The sequence below is a fragment of the Herpailurus yagouaroundi genome, unplaced genomic scaffold (assembly GCF_014898765.1).
Source record: "Herpailurus yagouaroundi ecotype Mexico unplaced genomic scaffold, PumYag 77, whole genome shotgun sequence".
In the NCBI taxonomy this organism is placed as follows: domain Eukaryota; kingdom Metazoa; phylum Chordata; class Mammalia; order Carnivora; family Felidae; genus Herpailurus; species Herpailurus yagouaroundi.
The window spans coordinates 94338712-94363785 of record NW_024412388.1 but is presented as its reverse complement, the minus strand read 5'-3'; the positions used below and the strand labels follow the sequence as shown (position 1 = coordinate 94363785).

Genomic DNA, 25074 nt, shown 5'->3' with positions numbered 1-25074 from the left:
AAGTATACTAGAGCTCTGGAGTGGAAGCCCCCTTTTGGGCCTCTATGTGCCAGTTTTGTTTTGTTTTTTTAATTTTTTTAACGTTTTTATTTATTTTTGAGACAGAGAGAGATAGAGCATGAATAGGGGACAGTCAGAGAGAGGGAGACACAGAATCTGAAACAGGCTCCAGGCTCTGAGCTGTCAGCACAGAGCCCGACACGGGGCTCGAACTCACGGACCGCGAGATCATGACCTGAGCCGAAGTCGGACGCTTAACCGACTGAGCCACCCAGGCGCCCCTATAATGTGCCAGTTTTGTCACCAGCTGGATGAGCAAATCCAGGCAAGATATAGATGTCCCTGAAACTCCCACTTATGTCCCTGGGAAATGCAGTTGTCCGGGCCTCTGTCCTTCCCAGGGATGGGGTTCTCTGTATGGACACTCAGCCCACCTGTCTTGATCCCCTGCCTGGCTCTTCAGGACCTTCCCTGGAACAGCAGCTTGCTAGTGAAAGGGCACAGCAGAGGCCTTGTCCTCAGCCTCTGCCCAGTGTCCGTCCCACCACATTGATTCCCACCTCTCCACTGGGCAGCCCAGAGGAGTGAGGTGGAATGGGAGTTGGGGCACCTGGTTAGGCGTCAGACTTTGGCTCAGGTCACTATCTCACAGCTTGTGAGTTCAAGCCCCACGTCGGGCTCTGTACTGACAGCTCAGAGCCTGGAGCCTGCTTTGGATCCTGTGTCTCCCTCTCTCTCTGCCCCTCCCCTTCTCTCACTCTGTCTGTCTGTCTGTATGTCAAAAATAGATAAACATTAGATCTTGGGTCCCTTTGCGGGTTAAAAAAAGTGTGTGTGGGCGGGGGGGGGGGGGGTGTTGAGGCATCAGGGAACCCATTAAGGCTAAACTGCCTAGCTCTCCTCTGTGGGGAAAGCTCCCCAATCCAGGGACCACATAGACAAACTTCATCCAGTGAGGTGGCCATCCTGGCCTCAGTTTGTTCATCTGTAAAACACCAGGCTGGGTCAAGCCATCTCTGAACTACCTGCCCCCAGGACTGTTGTTCAATCTTGTCCTAGGATTCCCTGTCTGCAATGCACCTTCTGTCCAGCAGAGGGAGCCAGCACTTCCTCCCAGCCTGCCTGGAGGCCTCAGCCCAGGGTCAGGAAACCTTTCTGCTGTGCCAGCCTTGTGACATGCTTAGTGCAGTGCCTGGCCAGGGCAAGTACTCAGTAAGCAGTAGCCATAGTTGTCTCCATTTCACAGATGAGGAAACTGAGGTTCCAAGAGTTTAACTCGGTCCCAGGGGTATAGGCATTAATGATGTTCTAGGTGACTCTCTGAGGGTATGGTACTATGTCTAAATATCTGAAGGGCTTGCCTTAAAAGAGCAAGCACACCAGGTGGGTGTTCCGGGGATGCAAGTCTGCCACTGGCCCAGGGAAGAGTGCAGTAATGGTCAGAGCTGGCGGGCCGGGATAGGACTGCCATAGCTGTCTATGAGCACAACTTTCCAAGGGAGTGTTTCAGGGAGCCAGGAATTAAGGGATGGTGGGTCTCTCTAAAGCCCCCTCCAGCCCAGGAGGCCACATTCTGAGAGGACCAAGGGGCCGGGCACAGCGGGCACCTGCCCTGAGTCACCGAGGCCACTGCCCCTCTGGAGGCTTGGCTCTGCTGGGGCCTTGTGGCTTTGCACACTCTCCCTGGAGCCTGTCAGCCTCAGGGCTAGATAGGCCCAGTAATTGCTCTGCAGGCCCCTGGATCCCAGTCACAGTCCAAGGGGCAGCCCTCCACCGGCTATCTATCTCACTGAAGGCTTGTTCTAGAATCCCAGGCAGGCTTCTCAGGGGAGGGGTCTTTGGTAGCCTCAATTCTGTGCTCTGTTCACAGGGCTGTGACCCCTCCAGCCTACTGGTATGGGCAGCAGAGCCACAGAGCAAGCTCCTTAGGCTCATTCTGGGAGCCCTGTGAGGATGTCTTCCCAGGCTTTTAGGTGGACCAACATTCTGGATCAGAGTTGGGGTGTCCAGGGCCCCTGACCCCAGCTACTGTCCAGTTTCAGAGCAGAGCATGGCAGGACAAAGTTCTCTGGAAGGATGCTGCCTGTCTGTGGCACAAGCACACCCCATGGGGCATACTCGGGGGACTGAGTGGGGAAGGTGAGAGATAGTCAGAGGGACAGTGTCTCAGGTCCAAGCTGGTCAGGCAGCAGCCTAGCACTGGTCACTGCCGGGCAACACACTTAAGGCGGGACAGTGCCAACTGGAGGACAGTGGAGCACTGGCTACCATCAGAACCACTGGGGAGATTGTAAAAAATTGGATTCTGGGACTCCTTCCTGGATTCTCCATGTTGAAGTCCAGAACTTTCCATTTTCAACCAAGCTTCCTAGGGATTACCATGGAGCCAGCATCTGGGAAACGGCTCTAGAGAGATCAAGATGGCAGCCTGCCTGGGTACCCCGCTATGCTAGGGTGGCTGAGGGTGCTGGGGAAAGCCTGCCTGGTGGGGAGACACTTAGGAGGGATCCAGTCTACTCTGAGTGCTTCTGTAGGGGTGCCGGGAGCAGCAGGAAGGACTTACAGGGAGGCCAACTTTCGGGAGCACATTCATGGAGCCCCACCTCTGCTCCAGACATGTGACCCATGTTGTCTTGTGTAATCCTCACAGCCAACCTCAGCCCCTTTGACAAATGATGAACCTAAAGCTCCGAGAACTCAGATTCCAAGGCCAGCACTAGGGTTCAAACCAATTCTTTTGGACTCTAAGGCGCTTGCTCTGTACCCCATAGAGTCCCACACAGCCTGCACTGCTGGTGAGGTAACAAGCACCCGGTCACCAAGAGGGTCCCAACAGCGGCTGGATGCTGTAGCGGGAACCTTGCTTTGTGTGAAGGCCAAACAGTGTGCAGTGGGAATGTGTGGTGGGGGTGTGAGGGGCCAAGAAATCAAGGAGAGGCTTTCAGACTCTGCCCTGGCTCTGTGCTCCCACCCACCCTGACCCTTCACACACACACACACACACACACACACACACACACACACACAAACACACACACACACACACACACACACACCTCCTCAAGGCCCAAGGAAGCCTGCACAGACTGTCCAGTGCCTCTTTAATACCAAACATGGTAAGGCCTGGCCCTAGACTGAGACCTAGGTGGCCTCAGGGGGTGGCCTGAGATTCTCAGGGGCACAGCCCAGGCCTCTGGGACCCCTGAGGGCCACATGGGACAAAGGGGAGATCTGAAGCCGCCCTTTAGCCTTCCCTGGCTTCAGGCCACTGATTTCACCCTTCAGCAGTCACCCTCAGGCAGAACAGAGTTCCAGGCCTTCAGGAAGAGTATCTTTCTGAGATATGTTTGTCTTGTTTTGCTACTTTTTTTTTTTTTTTTGAGTTGGGGGAGGAGGGCCTGAGGGAGAAGGAGGGAGAGAATCTTAAGCAGGCTCTCTGCTCAGGATGGAGCCCCACATGGGCAGGACTGGGAGGTCATGACCTGAGTTGAAATCAAAAGTCCAACGCTTAACTGACTGAGACACCCAGGCGCCCCTTGTTTTGTTACTTTTAAAATTCCCATTTATTTTGTGAGGGGTAGAGTGGGAACAGAGAGACATTGATTACAAAAGTAACACACTCTTCAGGAAAAGTTGGAAAATACAGATAAGCATGAAGAAGAGAGTAAAACCACGGGGAAGCGTCCACACAGCTAGAGATACCTGCCCTCTGTTCTTGTGGTGTCTTTCTAAGCCCAGCCTCTTAAGCTCAAACCACACACCCACCATTTAGGGCTGTGTAACCTGGGACTAATTACTTAACTCCTCTGCCTCTTGGTGCCTCGGTGTCTTCTTATGTAAATTGGGGATGAAAATAATAGAATCTACCTCTAAGGTTATTTTGAGCATCCTCTGAACCCCCTAGATGAATGCCTGTCACAGCAAGTGAGGGATAAATGTTTAGATTCACATGGTGACAATTTTTTTCCTTATTTAGATTCATAATTAAAAAAAATTTTTTTTTAGTGTTTATTTAATTTTGAGAGAGAGATGGAGCGTGAGCAGGGGAGGGGCAGAGAGAGAGGGAGACATAGAGTTCTAGCAAGACCCAGGCTCTGAGCTGTCAGCACAGAGCCCGATGCAGGGCTCAAACTCACAAACCATGAGATCATGACCTGAGCCGAAGTCAGATGCCTAACCAACTGAGCCACCCAGGCGCCCCATAGATTCATAATTTTTTTTTTAAAAAATTGAGTGTTAACATTTTGTAAGTAGTCCTTTTCACCTAATACTACATCATGAACATTTTCTTTCCCTTTCTTTCTTTCTTTGATTTTATTTTTGGAGGGAGAATTAAAAAAAAAGATTTTATTTTAAAGCCATCCCTACACCCAACCTGGGGCTCAAACTCACAACCCCAAGATCAAGAGTCCATCATGCTCTTCTGACTGAGCCAGCCAGGCGCCCCCATCACGAACATTTTTTATATTTATATTTACATGATTTGCAATATTTTCTATTTAGATTTCCATGATTACAAGTTTTGTGGAGATCCTTTCTGTTTCCATGTATACAATTTCAATGTATTTATTTGTTAATTTGTTTATTTCACAAAACTAGGACCTCATGGTCTCCGCCATTTTGGAGCCTGCCTTTTCCAGCTTAGGCCGCATCATGAACTTTCCCCTACATCCCTGAACGATCTTTTACACGCTGTTGTGAATGGCTCCACTGTGGCCCTCTTGGGCAGTGTATTGAAGAGGAGACAGGAGCAGAAGTATACAATGGAGGTGCTGGCTGAGGCCCCTCCCCTGTACACCCAGGGCAGTCGGCCAGGCAGGGCCGACACAGGACACTGACCCTCTCCCCTTCTCGGGGAGGTGAGAGACCTGAGCTGGGCCCAGGCCAGGCCCCTCCCTGAGATCACAGAGGGCATACACTTCCCAGAGGCTGCCCCTTCTGAAGCAGCCCTCCCAGACCAGCCTTCCTGACAGCCTGCTCTGAATCACAGTCCAAAGTCCAGGCATCTGGTGAAGGGCTTTCCAGACATTGCTGAGGGCCTTTTCTTCAGGGCTGTCTAGTCCAGGTGGAGCTGGGTGAATCTAGGACCCTGGGTCCACCTACTCACCTTTCCCCTGCATCTACAGCCCCATCCCCTCCCTGGATGAGGGAGAAGCCGCAGAATACAAGGGATGGGGGAGGAGGAATGTGTGGGAGTGACGCAGAGGATCCCAGGCTGGAGAGAGACAGGACCAAGTGAGCAGAAGCAGGGAGAGGGGTGCAGAGAAACACCTAGAGTGACATTTTGCTGCTAGAGGGACATTTGAGAAAAGGTGGGAGAAATGAGGCCTGAGCAGTGGCTTAGGGTTTGGGGGTTTGGGTGACAGAGGGACTGAGGGCAAGCTAGGCAAAGGGGGCTGGGGCTGGGATTCCAGGCCTGATGTCCCAGTCCCTGGATGGGGCAGTTTCCAGGGTGTACCTGGGGCCTGGCGTTCTCTCCGGAAAACTCCAGGCCGGGACACCACACTGCCCCCAGAGAATCAACCGCATGCCCTCAAATCACCCTCCCTCCCAGCCCAGGCCCCTTGGCCTCCTCTGCCTGTATAGGGAGTGGGGAGCACAGCATAGTCTCCCCAGGCTGTGGGCCCTTCTCCCCCAGCGATGCTAGCCCTTCCCCCTGCATCTACAGCCCCTCCCATTCTTCAGCAGCTACCCAAGTCTTCAGTCCGGTGTCTCTGCTCTCTCCCCGGTAGCTTCTCCCCGGCAGCAAATATGCCACAACATCTCCCCGCTTAAACACTTTTGAACAAGTATCCATATCTCATCCCCTGACCCCACCATCCCATCCCAGGAGAGCCTCTTGCACCCACCTACACTAATGCTCTCCAGTCGGCTCTGGCCACCATGGCTCCGGGGAACTGCCCTCCTCAGGCCCACCTGTGGCTTCCACGGCGACAATTACACAGATTCTTCTCGCTCAGTGCCTTTCCCCACCTCTTGGTAGCACCTTATCCAGGTGTCCACTCCTTCCTACTAGAAACACTCTCCCCTCCTGGCTCCCCTCGGAGCTCACAGGCTGCCCCTCAGTCTCCTTAGAAGGTTCCTGTTCATCTTCCCAATCTTCTAGCGATGAGTGCCAGGGCCCAGCCTGAGGCCACTGCCCTTCTCCCACATACTCTCCCCAGGTGGTCTCCTCCCACCTCAGCCTCTTCAGTATTTGCATACAACTGCCAAGTGCTGACCAACAACTCCACAGCCGGCTCTTTACTTCTGGCACTGCAGCAGGAACTTGCCCCCCACATCGCTCAACAGTCTTGCAGCACAGGCTTGAGTGGCTGCATCACGGCCATCCCACTGAGCTGAGCTTCTGATCCCAAGATCCTCCTGCCTTCTCGATGCTTCCACTCAGAGGCCACAGAAGCCTTTCAAACTGAAACCACCCGGGATGGAACTGAATCTCCTCACTTCTCCCTGGCTCCTCCTTCTCTTCCAGTCTTCCCCACCTCACCAAGGGTCACCATAAGCTGCCTAGTTGTCCAAGCCCACACCCTGAGTCCCCATCGCCACTGCCCTCTGCATCCTCCCCATCACCACAGACCTATCCCTGGGTCTCCCGGGGCCCGCACCCCCACTGCAGCCTGTTCTCCCAGCCCAACTCAGGGATGCACCTAAAACACAAATCAGACCACATCACTCCTCCACTCAGTACCCCCGTGTCTTCCGATTGCCCTTGGAATAAAAGCCAGAGTCCTGGCCGTGGTCTGCAGAGCCTGTATGCTGTGACCACTGCCCGTCCCTGCCTGCCTCACCCCAGACCACCCCAGACCACCTCTCCCCGCACTCATTCCACTCCGGCCCCCAGCTGCCTTCCCAGCCGCAGCTTGTCTTCCCTTGTCTTCCCGCTCCCCTTCCACGGGCACTTCACACAACTGGCTCCTTCTGATGCCTTCATCTCAGCTTGAAGCTCCCTCCTCAGACATGTCTTCTCTGATTACATGCATCCAAAGTGTCCTTCCACACCCATGCCCTCAATCTGGTTTCCCACTGGTTTCCTTCCTGCCACTTATCAGGGCTCTGATTGCCTTTATATCTGATCATTTCTTCTGCCTCTGGAATGTAAATAAATGCCAAATGCAGGGATGATCTCGCCCTTTATTCCTCTGCCTGGCTCATAGAAGCAACTCACCCCCATGTGCCAGGACTGGAGGCGGCAGTGGCAGGGATGGGAACTGTTTCTGCAACTCCCCGGCAGCCCCAGGGCCAGGCATCAGCCCTTGGCCATGGCCCCAGCCCCCGAGCTGACATCATCCGTGCAGTGTACCAGCAAGAGCTCTGGCTGGACCCTGCCCTGGCGTCTGGCTCCATGAGCCTGCAGTGCTCTTAGCCGGCACCCTATCCCTTCCAGCCCCAAGCAGGCCTCTCTCCCGAAATAACCAGAGTCCCACCCTACCTTTCTTACTGCCCTCCATGAAAACAGACCCGTCTTTCCTCTAGAGTTCCCCAGCACTGACCAGGCCCTGCTCTGGAGCTTCTGAGAGGCCCTGGGCCAGGGTGGCCTGGAGGGACTCCTTGGCCCCCTCAGCCTAAAACCTGTGCACCTGGTCTGTTCCGACACCCTACTCCCCGGAGGCCTCTCCCCATGTCCTGAGAACCAGCAGTGGCAGGGCCCTTCTGAGGAGGCAGAAGACCAGCAACATCCTTGTCACACCTTTGTGCACAACCACTCAGTGATTCCACTCGCCACCAGGTGAGGAAGACACTCAGATCCCATCACCTGCCACCACCTCCCTGTCACACACACACCTGCAGATCAGGCTCCAGCCATAGCCAACTTCTCACCATGCCATTGCAGCAGGATTGCCATTCCCTCCACCTGGCATTCCCTCCCCATGTCATCTCTTGGCCCGACTCCTATATGATTTTTAAGAGCCTGCCCCAGCGTTCCCTCCTCTGGGAAGCCTTCCCTGATGCCCCCAAACAGAGTATGGTCCTTTGTCCCTGGGACGCCGCAGTGCACATATTTGTTCACTAGTCCTTTCCTCTAGACTGTGGCAAAAACTACCCCGGGTCCTCAGGAATCCTAGCCTGAGGGGGACACACCCCTCAACGTGACAACGTGTGCGGTATTGGAGGGATGTGTGTACAAGATGTTTGGGAACCGAGGGCCAGGGTCGCCTCCAGTCCTGGGCAGTGGGAAGGCTTCCAGAAGAGGCCAAGTGGGGGTGCAGACGTGAAGGCATAGAGTGTTTCCCACGGGCAAGGAAAGGATGGGCGTTTCTGGCAGAGAGAAGGCAGGGAGCTGGGTGTGAGGGCTTGACTCGTCCAGACCCCCAGGTCACCCTAAGCTGAGTGTAAAGCACAAGGAGCAGAGAGTGGCAGGGGGTAAGGCTGGGCTTGGAGACAGGAGCCTCCAGTCCACGAAGCTCCTGTTCTGTTTAATAGGAAACGCAGCGCCACCTGCGTGCTCAGAAAAGCGTGGCTACACATCTCTCACTTGGCCTTGATTTCGGGTTCTGCTGCAAACTAGTTTATCAAAGACAGTGATTCAGGGGTGAAATGATGCCCAAAGTAGGCCACATCCCAGTTTAACGAGGAATGTAATATTGAAAACTTTTATAAGGAGTTCTTTCTAAATCCTTGAGATCTAATTCCTGAGACCCCCTAGGTTTCCTAGAATTAATCCAAATTTACCAATAAATTGTTAAATATCCTCAACATTTTAATTAATGTATGTATCTTTTCATACAGCACGAGTTTGAGTTTTATCCTGAGAGCATCAGGGAGCCAGTGATGGGGTTTGAACACAGGGGGATGGTGACCTTTCCGGGTAGGGACAGTCCTGTGTGCAGGGAGGAGAGAGGACAAAGAAGAGCTTGTGTGGAGGCAGGGAGGTCACAGCCTGCTGTGTTGCTGCAGGCAGACAGTTCGATGAGTCTGAGCTCAGGCCATAGCAGTGAGGTGGGGGCAGATGGATCCATCTGTGGGGACTCAAAGGATGGGGGGCTGGCTGGGTGTGGGCCTGAGGGAGGATGGTCCCAGGCCCCTGCTTGGATGCTTGGCTCGGTGTCGTCCCTCCACTGAGCTGGGAACGTGGAAGGAGAGGCTGGGTTGTTTGGAGGGAGATACTGAACTCAGGCTGCGTCCCAAGGTGTCTCCTAGCATCTAGCACAGTGCCCAGGAGACAGGAAGCCCTCAATACGGAGCTGAGGAGTGAATGAGTGATTGAGTGGATGAATGAATGAATGAATGAATGAATAAGGTCCCAAGCCCTCATAGCCCCACAGTTCAAGGAGATGCCCTCTGAGTCCCAACTTGTGGTGCCCCAGCCAGGATTAGCTTGCTAAAGAATTGCTGGCACCTGGAGCTTTCTTTGTGCAAAAGCATCAGTTGTGGCCCCAAATCCCCAGGCATGGATGGCCTGGCCTCTCCACCTTCCTCATGTCCCTTTACCCTGGAATGGTTCCACTCTGGCAGACGTCCACAATGCCTGGCACTGAAGAAGCCCTGGGTCCAGCCCCACCCCAGACCACAAAGGGTTCCTGTCTTAGACCCACACTGCTCCCAAAGGCACCCCCCTACAGGGCCCTGTGGAGTGCAGAGTGGAGGAGGCCAGCTGGTGCTCCTTGTTTCTCTGTCCTGACATTCACGCGCATCTCTGCAGTGGGCTGTGCCCCTCCCTTGTCCCCAGTCCTCTATGCGAGAGCCTCCTGTGCTTGCACTGATGTCAGGGAAGGCCTATGGGAAGGACGGGCCTGTCCTTAGCTGGGTGGGAGCACAGCCTTAGCTGGGCACATGAGCCTGTGCTGGAGGTAGAAAGCGGCTACAGCCTTGATGAAGCTGGGGCTGGGGCTGGAGGAGGCAACGAGACAGGCTGTCCTATCCTGAAAGAAGCTGGAGGACCAAGAAGCTGAGACCCAGGAAGCAGAACAGCCAGGAAGGCCTAGAGGGCTAGTTCCCATGAGGCCACAGCGAGGGGGCTGGCTCAGCAGGCACGTGATCCCTGGGCTGCTAGAGCTGGCTGCCCAGTGGACTCTCGCAGGTGGGGAAGGCCCTGGCCAGGATCCAACCCCTGGACTCCAGACCATCCAGGGCAATGTTGGCTGGGCAGGGGGTGGGGGAGTCAGCCAACACCTCCTGGGACGGCCCCAGGAAGCCAAGGATGGGTGGGCAGATGCAGGCTCCACTCCCAAACCACAGGAGTCTCCACAGATCCCAACACCTACTGGGTCCTGACCTCTGCCCACAAGATCCACCACCACATTGGATTTCCCTCCTCTCCTCTCCTCTCCTCTCCTCTCCTCTCCTCTCCTCTCCTCCCCTTCCCTCCCATCTCCTCTCCCCCCATCCCCTCTCCCCCCCTCCCCTCCCCTGCCTTGTTCTCTTGGTGTCTGTTTACATGCTGTCCCCCTTGTTAGACTGTGAGCTCCCAGAGGGCAGGCAGCCCAGCCCACCCTGGGTGCCAAGGAAGGTTTTTAAGTACAAGGAAGCACAGGGACTAGGAGTATTTGTGAATAGAGACAAAGGCAAGCTTCGGCAAGTTTCTCACCTTTGCCAAAACCAGCCAGCTATGGACCAGAGAGAGGTCTGAGGGTATGAGGCCAGGCAGGGAAGGAAAGTGAGTGGAAGAAGAAGAAGAACTCGGGGTGAGAGGACTCCCTGCCGGGTGGGAGGAGACAGAAGAAAGGACAGAATGAGGTGATTTGGCCAGGAAAAGCCTCAGCTCTCTATGTAATAGGCACAGTGGCCCCAGTCCCTGGTCCCCAACTGCTCTTACAAGATCCATGTCTTGCTCACAGACACCACCTGGGCACACGTGATCATGTATCCACATGGGCAGCACATGCGCACATACGTGCCAGTCCACAGCTGCTCTGGCGCCTGGGGTCCATGTCCAGCCACCTGTCCCCTGACCACAGAAGCCAGAACCCCCGGGGCCAAGGGTGCCCTCTCCTTCTGGTCCCCGTCTTAGTGCCTGATGCCGACCTGGGGCCTGAGAGGAGGTACCCAAAAGGCGGAGGGAAGAGGAGGCCACCCCCTAACACCAGGGGCAAGCAGAGAAGGAAGCTGGGAAGCAGGGATCTCTGGCTAAGTTTGGCACAGCCACAGATCCAGGCTTCCATGCTGAGTGGGTGGTGGCCTAGGAAGCCTCTACATCCACCAGAGTCCAAAGAGCACAGGTGTGGCTGCCTCATGGCCTCATCATCATAAGGCCCGCCTGCTCACCCAGGGCCCTCCTGGTCACAGGGCCTCTGTCTGTGGCCAAAAGCAGAGAAGCCACTGCCCTCCCGGCACCAGCACCGGAACGTCAGCTCAGACACCAGCCCCCCCAGGGGGACAAGCCTCACTGGAACACAGGTAAGGGTCTGGCCTTCAGGAAGACCAGGGGTCTGCCCAGCTGCAGGGGATCCCAGGGAGGTGGGAACAACTTAGGGTCTTCCCAGGGCCAAGGTCTCCAGCCCATTCCCAGATGCAGCCCCGAAGAGCAAGCCCAAAAAAGGGCTGGGACTCAGCTGCCCGCTAGCTGGCTAGGAAGCAGAGCAGGGGGAGCCAGGGCTCCAGAAGCATCTCTGGGCTCCTCCTCTGTGACTTCTGTGATGTAGACACCCCTTCCCTGCTCTCAGCCCCTAAATTCAGGGGATACATAGGGAAAACTAGGCTGCCATAGTCCTACGGGCCAAAGCCAGTTGGCTCCCATCTCCTGTGGTCTGGGATCTTGGAGCTTCAGATGGTTCTCTGGACCTGCCCACAGGGACCCAGAGGGACCATCCTGGCATGGGGGGAGGGGAGCAGGGCAGCCGCTAACCATGGCCAAGCTCATTCTCTCTTCTTTCACTTCTGGATCTAGAAGCAGGAAGTATTCTAGGTGGGGGGAGTAAGGAGGTGGGGTAGACTGAGGAGGAGGAGCGGGCTTCTAGCACCCCTTACTCTTGGAGGGGGATGAGGTGCTCCCAAACAAGGAACACAGAGCCAGCCGCCTTCTCCACAATCCTTCAATTGTTTCTTAGCAACTGATTTCCCCATCACTTGAGTCATCTTATCAAATCCTCTGCTATTTTCATAAGAGTCCTCATAAACGGGTGTGGGCCGCTCTCTTGCACTTTGCCCGGGATATTTCAGGGTTTCTGCGCAGGCACACCATGTAGATACCTGACATCCACAAACTTAATACCCCGTCCATGATGCGTACATGTGTCATTCAAATAGCACTCACCCTTGACCCACATGCTCAGTTAACTCCCACCCCACCCCACACATGCGCATGCCCTGCTTTTACCTTCATCCCATTTCAACATATTTGTATTCTAGAACCTCTCTGTGCCAAGAAGGCACTGGAGAGAGAGTGGTGGCAAGACCAGTCTGTCCTCAGCAGGTCACAGCCCAATGACAGAGGCATACAAAAACAATGAAAGCATGGGGTTTGCAGCCAGACAGGGCTGCGACAGGCTGTTCATTCTCCAGTAAAGACTCTCTGGTGACCTCAGGCCTGTTACCCTCCTTGAGCCTCAGAGTCCTCATCTGGTAAATGGAATAATAACGGTACCCACCTGGTGAGTTTGTTCTGAGGATTAAATGAATTGACGAAAGTGAAGTCGATAGAACAGGGCTTAACACACAGAGCCAAAGAAGTATAAGCGATGGTAGATGGAAATTAAATATGATGTTTGTGGGGCACCTGGCTGGCTCAGTTGGTTGAGCATCCGACTTCGGCTCAGGTCATGATCTCGCAGTGCATGAGTTTGAGCCCCACATCGGGCTCTGTGCTGACAGCTCAGAGCCTGGAGCCTGCTTCAGATTCTGTGTCTCCCTCTCTCTCTGCCCCTCCCCTGCTCACACTTTCTCTCTCTCTCTCTCTCTCTCTCAAAAATAAATAAACATTTAAAAAATAATTTAAAAAATGATGTTTGTAAGGGGCATGGCACCAGGCCCACCACCAGAGTGGCTGTCTTTGCCAGAGAGAAACAGACAAGGTCGGTGCGACATCAGGAGGGTATTCTGGGCAGGGGAGAGTGTGGTGGTTGAGGGGGGCTTCACTGAGGAGGTGACCCTTGAGCTGGATTTAAAGGACTGGGTAGGGAGGGGCCCTGGACCAAGGGTTCAGCTAATAGAAAGGTGAAGAGACAGGAATCTTGATAAGACATTCAGAGAAATGCAAATCATTGACAAATCCTACAAAGCCCCATCATAAACATGCCTACACGTGTGCATGCAGACACACACACACACACACACACACACACACACACACACACACATCCCTCCTAAGTGGGCCCACAGCTTAAGGAGTGACATTTGCAGAACTAGTCCAGGTTTGGACAAGAGACTTGCTTTGGCAAGGAAGGCTGCCGCACCTGATGCTTTTCCTCCAGAAGCTAGGTACGCCCCATGGACCTGGCATCTTTCACATCCAGGCCCAAGGCAGGATATGTTCCCAGGTGCCCGTCCACCCAGCTTTCCTGAGCCCACAGGGATGAGCCTTACTGACCAAATGATGGGGAGCGAGGAGCCTGCCTTGGGGCCCCCGGGCCCAGCCAAGATGGGGCTCCTCAGAGAGTGGCATATCTGAAGATGATTCCAGAAAGGCCCCTGGAGCCAGAAGTTTCTGGCCTGGTCCTGGAGGCCCCGGGTCAGAGCCTGGCCCGAGCCTCAGGCCTGGGTGAGGGTTGAACTGCAAGAGCAGCCCTCCTACCCCATTCTGCCCTGGTAGCTCTCCTCCCCGGCCCTGATGGCTATCTCTTTGGTTCAGTGTAGACTCTAGGAGACATCGAACATGTCCCGGCCGAGCAGCAGAGCCATTTACCGTAAGCTCCCCCACCGGTCCCTTCTCCCCTTCCCCCCACCCCAACCCACTGCCCTCGGGGGTCTCCCTCCCCTCACTGACTCCCCCCTGTAGTTGCATGTCTCCCCTGCCCTGTTCTTGTGTCTCCATCCCCTTGCTTTGCACCCCTGCAGTGCACCGGAAGGAGTACTCACAGAACCTCTCCACAGACCCCACCTGCCTGCAGCACAGGGTGGAGGTGAGTAACCCTGAGGAGCTGCTCTCTGCCCAGGATCTGGCCTGGCTGGAGGCAGAAATATGTGAGGACAGCGGTCCCTGCAAGGACTTGAACAGCCCACTGTCTCAGAGGAGAAATGTCTGGACTTGAGTTCCCAGGGCAGACACAAACAAGCTACTTGGAGGCTGGCACGGAGGCTCTGGCCCTGCCTGGCTGGACAACACTGGCGCTGTGAGATCTGGTTGCCCGAAGGCCTGTCAACACCGCAGGGAGAGCACAGGCTGGAAGGACGTGGTGGGGAGGAGCATATACCTGACCAGGCTGAAGTATCTGGGGTAGAAACAGCCCCCGGGCAGTGGCAAATTTAGGCTCTCCGGGAGAACAAGCAGAGAGGGGCACAGGGGCGGTGGTCTGGAGGCTCACAGGGCAGCAGAGGTGGGGCTCCCTCAGCCAGCTGGGCTGGGGCCAGGAGTCCTGGGCTTCATGACAGAGGTGGGGGCTGGGAACAGGCTCCATTTAGGCCTGGCAGGTGAGAGCAAGGGGAGACATGTCCAGGATGCCAGGCGTTTGCTCATGAGGTCAGGGACCCCTGAACATGCAGGCAGCGTGAACTCATGGAGAGGCACTGGGGACTGGGCAGAGAGCAGGGCAGGGGGATCAGGCAGACAGCTGCCCCCCAACAAGGGCCTGGGGGCAAGGACAAGGGGTGGCATTTGGATGGGAGAAGGCAGAGGTCTCCTCGAGGAAGGACAATAACCACAAAAACGTGATCAGAGCAGCCGTGGGCAAGGCTCTGAGTGGAGACAGATGACTATGGACCTCGCCGGGCAAGAATCAGGGAGGGGGCTCTTAATCTTCCTGCACGACTGGGAAGGGATGGACTAGCAGAGGTGGGAAAAGCATTCTGGGTACAGGGAACAGCATGAGAAATGTCAGAGAGGCAGGAATGCTAGGTCAGTGAAGAGAAGGACCAGGCTACGATGGTGGATTCCCAACTGGAGCCAAGGAAGGCAGGGACGGAATCTGAAGGTCCTACATTCTACTCAGAGGAGTGCAGACTTTATTTGTTGGCTCTTTGGAACCCATATCTACCACCATCCAGCCCCTTCAACTGGCCTGGACTGTTAACGGTCATGATTGTCCTTCCTCCAGACTCTGAAACCCTTTCGTGCAGCTCATCAGACCCTGACTTGGGGGCCCTGTCCTAGCCCAACCTAGCCCTCCCACTGACCCTTGAAGGCTTCTATACGGGGATGGCCTGGGACATCCCTTACAAGGAGGGATGTCTTCCTCGTCTGCTGCCTTTCCACCACCCCACCCCTGCCTACTACAACCTGTGAGCCCCCTCTCCAAACCTCTTTTCCCCCTCAGCACCTGATGACATGTAAGCTGGGGACTCAGAAAGTCCAAGAGCCCAAGGATGCCCTGAAGAGACTGCAGGAGGTGGATGCTCAGGGCTGGGTGTGGAGTCAGGACTTGTTCCTGCAGGTCAGAGATGGCTGGCTCCAGCTGCTGGACATTGAGACAAAGGTCAGCCCTCCCACTGTCCTCTGCAATGGATCATAGCTACCATAGATTGTAGATTGTAGAAAAGCAGGCACCAGGCACGGACTTCACCCTTCCGTGCCCCAAAAGGCAGCCAACTGTCCCCATATACAATACACACCCAGGCCTAGGAGGAGATGGGGGACAGAGGCACAGGGGTCAAGGAAGACGACACACCTGCCCCAGGCCACTAGGAGAGCTGAGGCAACCCAGGTTAGGAGTTTCCAGGAGCCACCATGGCTCTCAGGGGCCTCACAGCCCAACTCTCTGTCCGGCCCAGGAGGAGCTGGACTCTTACCGCCTGGACAGCATCCAGGCCATGGATGTGGCGCTCAACACTTGCTCCTTCAACTCCGTCCTGTCCATCACAGTACGGGAGTCGGGCTTGCCAGGCACCAGCACTCTGCTCTTCCAGTGCCAGGAAGTGGGGGTGAGTGACCAGGGGTAGGATTGGGGAGAGAGTGGGTATAGGGTCCATTGACCATCACTCTCCCCCTGACACTCCCCACACATATACATAGCCTCACTGACTGCTGCTTCCTCCAGGCAGAGCAACTGAGGACCAGCCTGCAGAAGGCCCTGGAGGACGACCAACAGCAAAAGTAGGCAGTCTCTGCCCCGACCCCCATCAGGACCTCAGGACTTGGGCCTGGGAGGGCCAGGTCCCGGCCCCACATCTGGGGGAGCCCAGAGGCCTGTGGCCCAACCAACCTGGGCCTGGAACTGGGAAGGGATCAGGCTGGGACTTGCCAATGGGCATAGGGCAGAGGCTAAGGCCAGGACCAGGGAACACTGAAGACTGCCCTGGAGACTGACATGGGACCGAGAGGACCTGGAGGGCAGGCAGATGAGGCAGGGTGGAGTCCCGATGGAGACCAGGGAGCAGGGCAGGTGGGGCTTCTGGAGAGAGGTGGTAAAATCCCTCAGTCCTGGGGCAGAAATATAAACAGAGCCTCTGTCCCAAGAACCCCATCAAAACTGTGTCCCCATTATGTGCTCACCAGACCCCAGTCTGGAGCCCCAGGCCAAAACAGATGGAGGGGGCCTCCTCCGGAAAGACCGTTCCCTAAGGAGCAGTTACCCTCTCCGGAGCAGGGGCCCTCTCCAGAACAGCCCTACTGGATGACCCCAGAGCACAGTAAGTCTGGGGCATGAGGGCAGATGGAAAGGAAGGTTTGGAACAAAGATCAAAGAGCCTCTGGGCCATGGTCCCCTTACATTGCAGACATGCCACCATCTCCAAGGTCCCTGCCACGCCACTCCAGTGCCCGAGAACAAAGCACCTTCACTCTCCCTCCTCCAAGCCAGTCCCCATCCCCCGAGAACCCAGAGAGGGATGAGGTAATTATAGATTGTCTTGGGTTTGCTGAGGCTTTCTGGGCCTGGCCCAAGGGAAGACATCAACCCTTCCCCTGCGCCCAGGAGGCCAGGTGCCAGGATGGCCAAGGAAGGCCTAGGGCTGAGGAGGGATAGGGAGGTTTGGTCGGACCCTGGACTGAGCCTCAGGCTCCTGTTGGAGGTGGGGAGGGGTTGGGAGCAGGGTTGGGCATTCCAGGATGGGCCCAACTGCCCATTCAAGGGCATGGGTTGTTTGGGGTCCAGGAGATACTAAGCCACATCCTTAGAGACATCGAGCTGTTTGTGAGAATGCTGAAGGAGGCCCAGGCAAAGAACAGTCATAAGAAGAAGAGACTGGGGAAGAAAAAGGGCAAGGATCAGTGGGGTGAGTGCTGAGGGCTGGGGGAGAAGGGTGGGGGGTGTGGTCCTGGGATCATCTACAACCCACCACCCTTTCCCCCATCCCCTTTAGGGATGACACAGGCACAGTACATTGACTGCTTCCAGAAAGTCAAGTACAGCTTCAACCTCCTGGTATGTGGCTCCTCACAAGTTCCACAGCCTTCCCCTTCCCCCACGCCAGCAGCGCCCTCCTCTCTGGTCTTGTAGATGCCCCAAATCCTTTCCTTCTCTAACTTCACCCCTTAGAACCTCCCCCTCCTCCTCGTGGGACTCCTTTGGAGCGTGCCAGGCTCCCAACCGAAGCTCTGAACAATTATGGGGCCCTGTGGTCCTGGTAAAGGTAGGGAAGGATGACAGGTAGTAGCACATAACGCCCTGTGTCCCCAGGGGAAGCTGGCCATCTGGCTGCCGGAGAAGAATGCCCCCGAGTTCGTGCACACCCTCTTCCAACTTCTACACTTCGTGAGTTTGGGGATGATAGGGTGATAAAGAGAGATAGGCTCCATTAAGATGGAGCAGAGGCCACGGTGGAAGGCAGGGGGGCAGAGGGAGGCTGTGGGGTCTGCACCTTGCTCACCACAATACAACCTCCTCATTGGCTCCAAGATACCATCCCGCCTGTGTGCAGAACCCCTCAACAAGCTAGATGGGCTGGGGTCGGAGCCAGGGACACCAGGGATCCAAGAGACACAGGAAAGAGCAGGAGGCCTGAGGCTACGCAGCACTGCAAGGGTGGGAAGCCAGGGATTCCAGGCCCTTCCACTCCTCCTTAGCCGTGGGGGAGCCTGGGCTTCCTGACACCTTCCATTTCTCCCCTAGATCCTGGCCCAGTGCTCGGAGCCCGGCCTGGCCACCCGAGTGATTTCACCCCTCCTCACCCCCAAAGCCATCGACCTGCTGCAGTCCTGCCTAAGCCCACATGAGAGTGACTTCTGGAAGGGTCTGGGTGTGGCCTGGACTACCAGCCGGTGAGTGAGGACCAGGCCTGAACTGAATCGGGGTGAGGAGCATGGGGACATCAGGCACGACACTGGAGATGGCAGGCTCTACATTGTCACAAACTAGAAATATCTCAAAACAAATTCAGGGGGGACCCAACATGGAGGTCCCAACTTTTTATTAGACTGACTATAAACAATTAAAAAAAACCAAAACCTACCACTCACGTCACCCACCACTGAAGGAGAAAAGAACAATGCTTCCCAAGAAAGCAGAGCTGGTAAACTGCTATTAAAATATTTTCTTAGGGTGCCTGGGCTCAGTCGGTTAAGTGTCTCACTTTGGCTCAGGTCATGATCCCGAGGTTCGTGGGTTCAAGCTTCATGTCGGGGTCCGCACTGGAGCCTGTTTTGGATCCTCTGTCTCCTTCTCTCTCTGCCCCTCCCCCTGCCCCACTCACGCTCACTCTCTCAAAAATAAACATTAGAAAAAAACTTCAGGGGCACCTGGGTGGCTCAGTTGGTTAAGTGTCTGACTTCAGCTCAGGTCATGATCTCACGGTCTGTGAGTTTGAGCCCCGAGTCAGGCTCTGTGCTGACAGCTCAGAGCCTGGCGCCTACTTTGGATTCTGTGTCTCCCTCTCTCTCCGCTCTCCCCAACTCACGCTCTCTCTCTGTCTCTTCCGCTCTCTCAAAAACAAACATTAAAAAAAAAAACTTGTAAAAAAAAAAAAAACACCTCAAAAATTAACAACGTAATAAAGTAAAATATTTTCTCATTTTTGCCAAGGACAAAGTGGAAACTGTCTCAATCCAGCCAGAACTTAAGAATTACTGACATAAGAGATGCAAATGTAACATCAATAAGGCCTGGCAACCAACAGGCCAAGGGGGTGAGAGAGAAAGAGAGATCCCACACTGGTATTACTGTGAGATGGGCAGTGAGCTAATCAGGCCACGGCAATGAGACAGCCATGGGGAGTGAGCGGGAGGTGAAACCAGCTGGGATACGCTGAGCCGAGGTGTCAGTGAAACATTCACCAGACACAGGGTGGCCCGGTCCTCAAGAGAGAGGTCCCAGCTGGCTTGTGGGTTTAAGTCAGCACAGAAGTGACAGCTGGAGCCCTCTAGAGACTAGGGCCCCAGAGGGAGCCCAGGGAGCTCCCTTAAATCAGTGAGGCCTGCCAGAGCCCGTGAGAGAAGAGACACTTCCATGTGTTGGTGGCCAAAGAGGTCAAGGAGGCAAAGAGAAATGCCAGGGAGTTAAAAGGAGAAACAAAAGAGCAGAGGCATGAAAACCAAGAGAGAAGAGGTTTGAGAAGGAGAGAGAGGCGTCAACCAGGAAACGAGCCAGCTGTGCTAGTGAGTCTCTTGCCAAACGTGGAGGGTTCTTTTCATTTCAGCCTCATTAGAAGAATTTTTTGTCCAGTCCATCTAAAGACATGAATTATGGCCCAATTTAACTTATTTACCTTATTGTGGTAGAATATGCATTAGATAAAATTTACCATTTTAAAGTGGATGATTTGGTAGCTTTAGGTACCTTCTCAGTGTTGTGCAACCATCACCACTATCCATTTCCAGAACTCTCCCATCACGCCAAACAGAACTCTGTACCTGTTCCTCCCTCTCCCCAGCACCTGGTAACTTTTATTCTCCTTTCTGTCTCTGTTTCATTTTTAAATATAAAGTGAAGTCAAATGTGCCCTAAAATGTTCTCCAATTTCTTAAAATGACCACAAATCAGTGAATGAGTGAATTGAAAGACAAGTACAAAAAAGAGACTAACCAAAAGGATGTAAAAACCCTCAAAAGAGTTGAGTTTGGGCAAATTATATTTAGGTGACTTGATTTTAGGCAAACTGACCAGAAGTTATAAATAACACTAAATGGGGTGGTAACCTGGAAGGAGGGAGACCACACAAGGCCAGTATTGGGCAGGGCATAAAGATAATGTGGGCAGGGCATAAAGACATATTCTTAGAAAAGAGAAGGTCATAGAATGACTGCCAAAAAGGAGTATTAGCAGGGTCAAGGGAAGACTTGAGCATGTTTTTAGGGTAAAGAAAAGGAACCAACTAAAAAGATTCATAAGAGGAAATGGGGGCGTCTGGGTGGCTCGGTCTATTAAGCGTCCGACTTCGGCTCAGGTCTTGATCTCACAGCTCATGGGTTCGAGCCCCACATCAGGCTCTGAACTGATAGTGCAGAGCCTGCTTGAGATTCTCTCTCTCCCTCGCTCTGTGCTCCTCCCCCACTCTCTCTCTCTCTCTCTCTCTCTCTCTCAAAATAAATAAACATTAAAAAAACATTCAGAAGAGGGAATGATTTATTTGTTCCCACTGAGTAGATATTTATGAGCTCTTTCCAATGTGCTGCCCACTGTACTCAGGATAGAGCTCTCAAGGAGCTCCCTGGAGTAAGAAACACAGGCACGTGGGACGTGTGTGTAACACAGTGGGAGAGGAGCAGTAACCCGGGCTATTCCAAGAGGAAATGATCACTTCTGCCCCTATGAGGAAGGGAGGGAACTTCCGCAAGCTGAGTGGGGATTCCCCGGGACAGGCAGATGGAGAAGACTCTTAGCAGCGCGAGCCTGCCCTTCCTGCAGTGGGTGCAGGGGTGGGGGTGGGGGGTGGGGGGGGTGGCAGGGGGCTGGGAGGCAAGTAGCAGCCCCCACCCTACATTAACCACAGCAGCTCCTGTGACTGCAAGGTGAAGTCCCACACACTAGTTAGCTAAACAGAAAGAGATCTGATGCCAAGAAATGAAAAACAGGTTAGAAAAACACTGCCTGAGACCCTGAGGGGGTCTTCCAGCCCTAACAGTCTTCGGTTCCACCCCTTTGATCCACACCCCAAGTCAGTGCCATAAAGCGCTTAGTGTGTTCTTCTGGAGTTGATGTATCTGCACTTCACAGGCAGAGGTGAGGCTGGCCTACAGATACTCACACGGTGGGATGCGTTCAGCTTAACTGTGACACTGTGTGGGTGTCTGGGGCCTTTCATCTGTGCACACGGACCATGACCTCCCTTACCTAGAAGATCTGGCCATCCCCTCCCTCTCCACATCCAACAGCCTGGCACGGAGTGGACTCAGCATTGTTCTCTCCCCAGGGCCAACTGGACAGGCAGTGAACCCCTGCCCTATCAACCCACATTCTATGATGGTTGGCAGCTTCCAGAACACTCCAACCAGGTAAGGGGAGCTTAGCAAAGAGTCCTGCTCAATGCCCTGATCTCTGGCTACTTTCTGCCCATTCGGTCCAAACCACGGTCACATGAAAATTAAGTGGTAGGCGGGGCCACGTGGGTACCCAGATCTGTGTGGTGGACAGGCAGGGGAGCGGATATGGGACAGGTTTGTGTGTGAGTGGTTCTGTGGTCTGATACCCCAGCTCCCCACCGCCATGTTGGCTGACTGCCTGCTCCTGCTCTCTCTGTTCTTTCCCTACAGGCCCCCTCAGGATACCAGGACTCTACTTCCCTCCGGTATGCCCTGGACTTAGTCAGGGCTGTATGATTCTGGGGAGGGAGGGATAGGACTGACCCTGTGGATCTGTGGATTCTACATCTCAGAGACCGTCTGGGCTCTCTTTTAGCCAGACATGCGTGTGTACAGCACATCCCTCCCCTACCTCGGGTGAAAAAGCAGTTTTTTCACCTTCCCAGACTCCAATCCTTCTCGTGATACTGTCCACACATGCCTCTGATTTCCCAGAGCTCAGAGATAAAGCGCTCAGAGGAGAGCTCAGACATAGAAAAGTCCACTCCTAGAAGAGTCTTCAGAAATCAGAGACATTTCAGACCCCTCCTGCCTGCAGAAGCCCCCACCCTAAGCCCACCTTACACTGACCGGCCACTACACCTCTGTGGCAGCCGAAAAGTCACCACCAGACTCCAGGCAGGAGATATCTGGGTCTCTGGGGCTGGGACAGGGACTCAGTCTCTGAGGCTCCATTCTCCAGCCATCCTGACTCTGTGTGTGGTTGGGGGGGAAGCCCCGCGTTAGGGAGCACCTACTTTGCTCAAGAGGAGATACACCACCATGGCCCTCAGCCCGGGGACCCCAACCACGTGCCCTCCAGCCCCAGACTTGCCAAGCCAGCCCTGAAAATGCAAGTTCTCTATGAGTTTGAAGCTAGGAACCCACAGGAACTGACTGTGGCCCAGGGAGAGGTGCTGGAGGTGAGACACGGGCTTGAGCCTAGAAAAGAAGATGGTGGTTGGTGGGAGCCATAGGCGTTGGTGGTCCAGGTGTGGGGCTGCTGGGGTGGGTGGCCTAGATAGGGAGAAGGAGGGTGAGGAAGGGCAGGAAGGAAGAAAGCTTTGTGGGGGTGTGGGGGTGGACAGAAGCTCGGGTGACTGAGGAGTTAGGGGTGATTCTTGGCAGGTTCTGGACCAGAGCAAGCGGTGGTGGCTGGTGAAGAATGAGAAGGGACAGAGTGGCTACATTCCCAGCAACATCCTAGAGCCTCAACAGTCGGGGTCCCAGAGCCAGCCGCCTTCTCGGGTACTACCCAACCTAGACTATCCAGACGCTCTAAGTCGGAGGTGGGGGGCAGGAAGGATTCAATGACAAGCGGAGGAGATAGCCCTGGTGTGATTTAATCAGTAGTGTCGCAGGTTTCCTGTGTGCCAAGTTTATCATGGGGCCAGAGCAGAGATCAAGCCTTGTCCCCACCAGACAAGCAAACCATGAAACGGGATGAGTGATCCAATAGGAGTCAAGAGAAGGGGCCCAGATGATGGGGTTTGTGGGTAGAAATGAGACGAGATGGCCTCTCATCTCATCTCCCCTGATTCTAGGCTCCAATGCTTCGACTTAGCTCAACGCCTGAGGAAGTCACAGCCTGGCTGCAGGCAGAGAACTTCTCCACCATGTAAGTGCCTAGCCCCACAGGGTGTGTTGGGAGAACCTTCGTAAAGGACTCAGATAATAACCAAGGAAGCCTGGAGACCCAGAATATACACGGCGCAGTGCTACCTCTGCTGAGTTAAAGAGAGCAGAAGAACGGGCGTGCCCATGCCCTTCTAGAGCACTGAGTGAGGAGCCTCCGCCTCCGGGAAGGTGGCAGGACCAGAGGGAACTCAGGAAGAAACTCAGCCGCCAGCCACCCCTTCCCACCACAAAATTCTCTTCCAGGGCATTTCTCTGTTCAAACCCAGGAGTTCTGACACTGGTTTAAGCCGACATGGGTATCTTACTCCTTCACCTCCAGGCACCCTGCTCCATGAGTCCTCCTGTAACCCCAGCCTCCAAGCCCACACAGCTCCTCACACGACACTCCAAAATATACCAAGCCCCAAGTACTCGGGCCCGAGTCCTTCTGCTCTACCACTGACAGCTTCTGCTGTTCTTGTTCCCAGCACGGTGAGGAGCCTCAGGTTCCTGAGAGGGAACCAGCTGCTTCACATGAGACCTGGGGAGCTTCAGATGTTGTGTCCACAGGAGGCCCCACGAGTCCTGGCGCGGTTGGAAGCTGTTAAAAGGATGCTGGGGGTGAGGACAGCCGGGGGGCACTGACCCCTGTGGGAAATGCGCGATGCTCCCTGGGTGGGAACGAGAGTGCCAGGTGGACAAGCCTGCGGGCCCAGCCCCGGGCTAGAACTGAGTGTGGCAGGTACCGGGCGCAGGGGATATTCACCCAGAGGCTCAACTCCACCCGCTCAGGCATGCCTTGAGGCTCCAACCCAGTTGATGGCATGAGCTCTGGGGGTCCCTCACCTGGTAGTGGCCTCACCTCGGTTGTTTTCTCTCCTCAGATGAGCCATTAGGCACCAACCCAAACACCTCTAAGACCAAGACCCTCTCACAAGCAAGATGGCAGATCTGATTCTTTGTGGAGCCCTGAGAAATCCACTCTGAGGTCCCCAGTTTGCGGTGAACCCCACACCCCAGCTCACACAGCAAAGAGGATGAGCAAGCCCGGAGGTTGAGACAAACGTTTTCCCTTCTCGCTGTGTTGAGGGACCCCCCTCTCCCCCAGTTACCACCTATTTATTGTATCTCTTTCCTAAGCCTGGAGCACTAATGCCAGATTGGTCAGGTCTCCGTTCAGCAACACCCCCCCCCCCCCCCCCCCGCCTCCCAATAAAAGCATCTTTGAGCTTCGTATGTTCCTCCCTGAAGCTTCTTCTGGGCCTGATGGGGGCCCAAGGCAGGGAGGCGGGGAGAGGTGGGACACCGGGCATGAAACAGCAGCAGCTCCACACCATCCCTGGGCCGGACTGTCTGAATTGAGTGGGAATCGCACTGCAAACCTGGAGCCAAGAGAATTTGAGAATTATGGCCCAAGCTCTCCTTACCCTTTCTAAAACAAACTCCAAAATCAGGAAGGCTGTGCTCACCATCTTTACCCTTCTGTGTACACTGCTCCCAGTAGGTCCCCAGGCACCCAGGAGAGCTGGGGCACCACACTGCACAGGAGCAAAGGGTACTCGGGCTGACAGCGGTAGGTTTGGGTCACAGTCGCGGGTGATCCAGAGAAGCACTAACAAGCAAGGCAGTGGCTCCAGGCTCTACTTGGCAACTGCCTCTTTTAATGCGACTGCTGCCCCCTCCTGTTGGGTGAGCCAACCTTGAGCTCCCTGCCCCGCTTGCCTCTTTGGTGGCAGAGCACAGGGAACATTGGCCTGGAAGGTGAAAGTCCACCAAATGGCTGTTTGAACTATAGCAACTCACTGCCTGGGTCCCTGTTTTCTCAAAGGTTCAGTAAAGAGTGTGGACTGTTTGTTGGTGGCTTCCAATATTTAGTACACATGGCCTTTTTAAATCTCATAGCTGGACTCTTCTCCCTACCTAACAGAGGTTATACTTTTATTGATTTAGTTAACAGTAAGTCTACAAAGATGTGCCTATGGGTCAACAGCCTTGGA

General features: G+C 54.7%; 1 protein-coding gene across 3 annotated transcripts; it reads left to right on the top strand.

The window, feature by feature from the left end:
• Positions 1–11206: 11206 nt before the first annotated feature.
• Positions 11207–24311, top strand: EPS8L3 (EPS8 signaling adaptor L3). 3 transcript variants are annotated; one of them, XM_040471242.1, is made up of 19 exons: positions 11207–11334; positions 13724–13778; positions 13930–13994; positions 15345–15503; positions 15799–15948; positions 16065–16120; positions 16523–16656; positions 16744–16859; positions 17121–17241; positions 17329–17390; positions 17646–17720; positions 18078–18226; positions 21313–21394; positions 21653–21687; positions 22197–22383; positions 22589–22708; positions 23005–23078; positions 23566–23698; positions 23962–24311. In XM_040471242.1, the coding sequence occupies exons 2-19, from the start codon at positions 13748–13750 to the stop codon at positions 23971–23973; spliced, it is 1761 nt and encodes a 586-aa protein (XP_040327176.1). In that variant the 5' UTR covers positions 11207–11334; positions 13724–13747; the 3' UTR covers positions 23974–24311. The 3 variants fall into 3 exon arrangements, with proteins under 3 accessions (XP_040327176.1, XP_040327178.1, XP_040327177.1); XM_040471243.1 differs by having other exon boundaries at positions 11209–11334; positions 13729–13778; XM_040471244.1 differs by lacking the exons at positions 23566–23698; positions 23962–24311 and adding an exon at positions 23418–23503.
• The last annotated feature ends 763 nt before the right edge of the window (positions 24312–25074 follow it).

Excerpts from the sequence above, each read along its gene's own strand:
- EPS8L3 (XM_040471242.1), top strand. The coding sequence starts at position 13,748 with ATGTCCCGGCCGAGCAGCAGAGCCATTTACC. Across the intron at positions 21,395-21,652 it reads TTCCAGAACACTCCAACCAG|GCCCCCTCAGGATACCAGGA; the intron begins GTAAGGGGAGCT and ends CTTTCCCTACAG. Across the intron at positions 23,079-23,565 it reads GCAGAGAACTTCTCCACCAT|CACGGTGAGGAGCCTCAGGT; the intron begins GTAAGTGCCTAG and ends TCTTGTTCCCAG.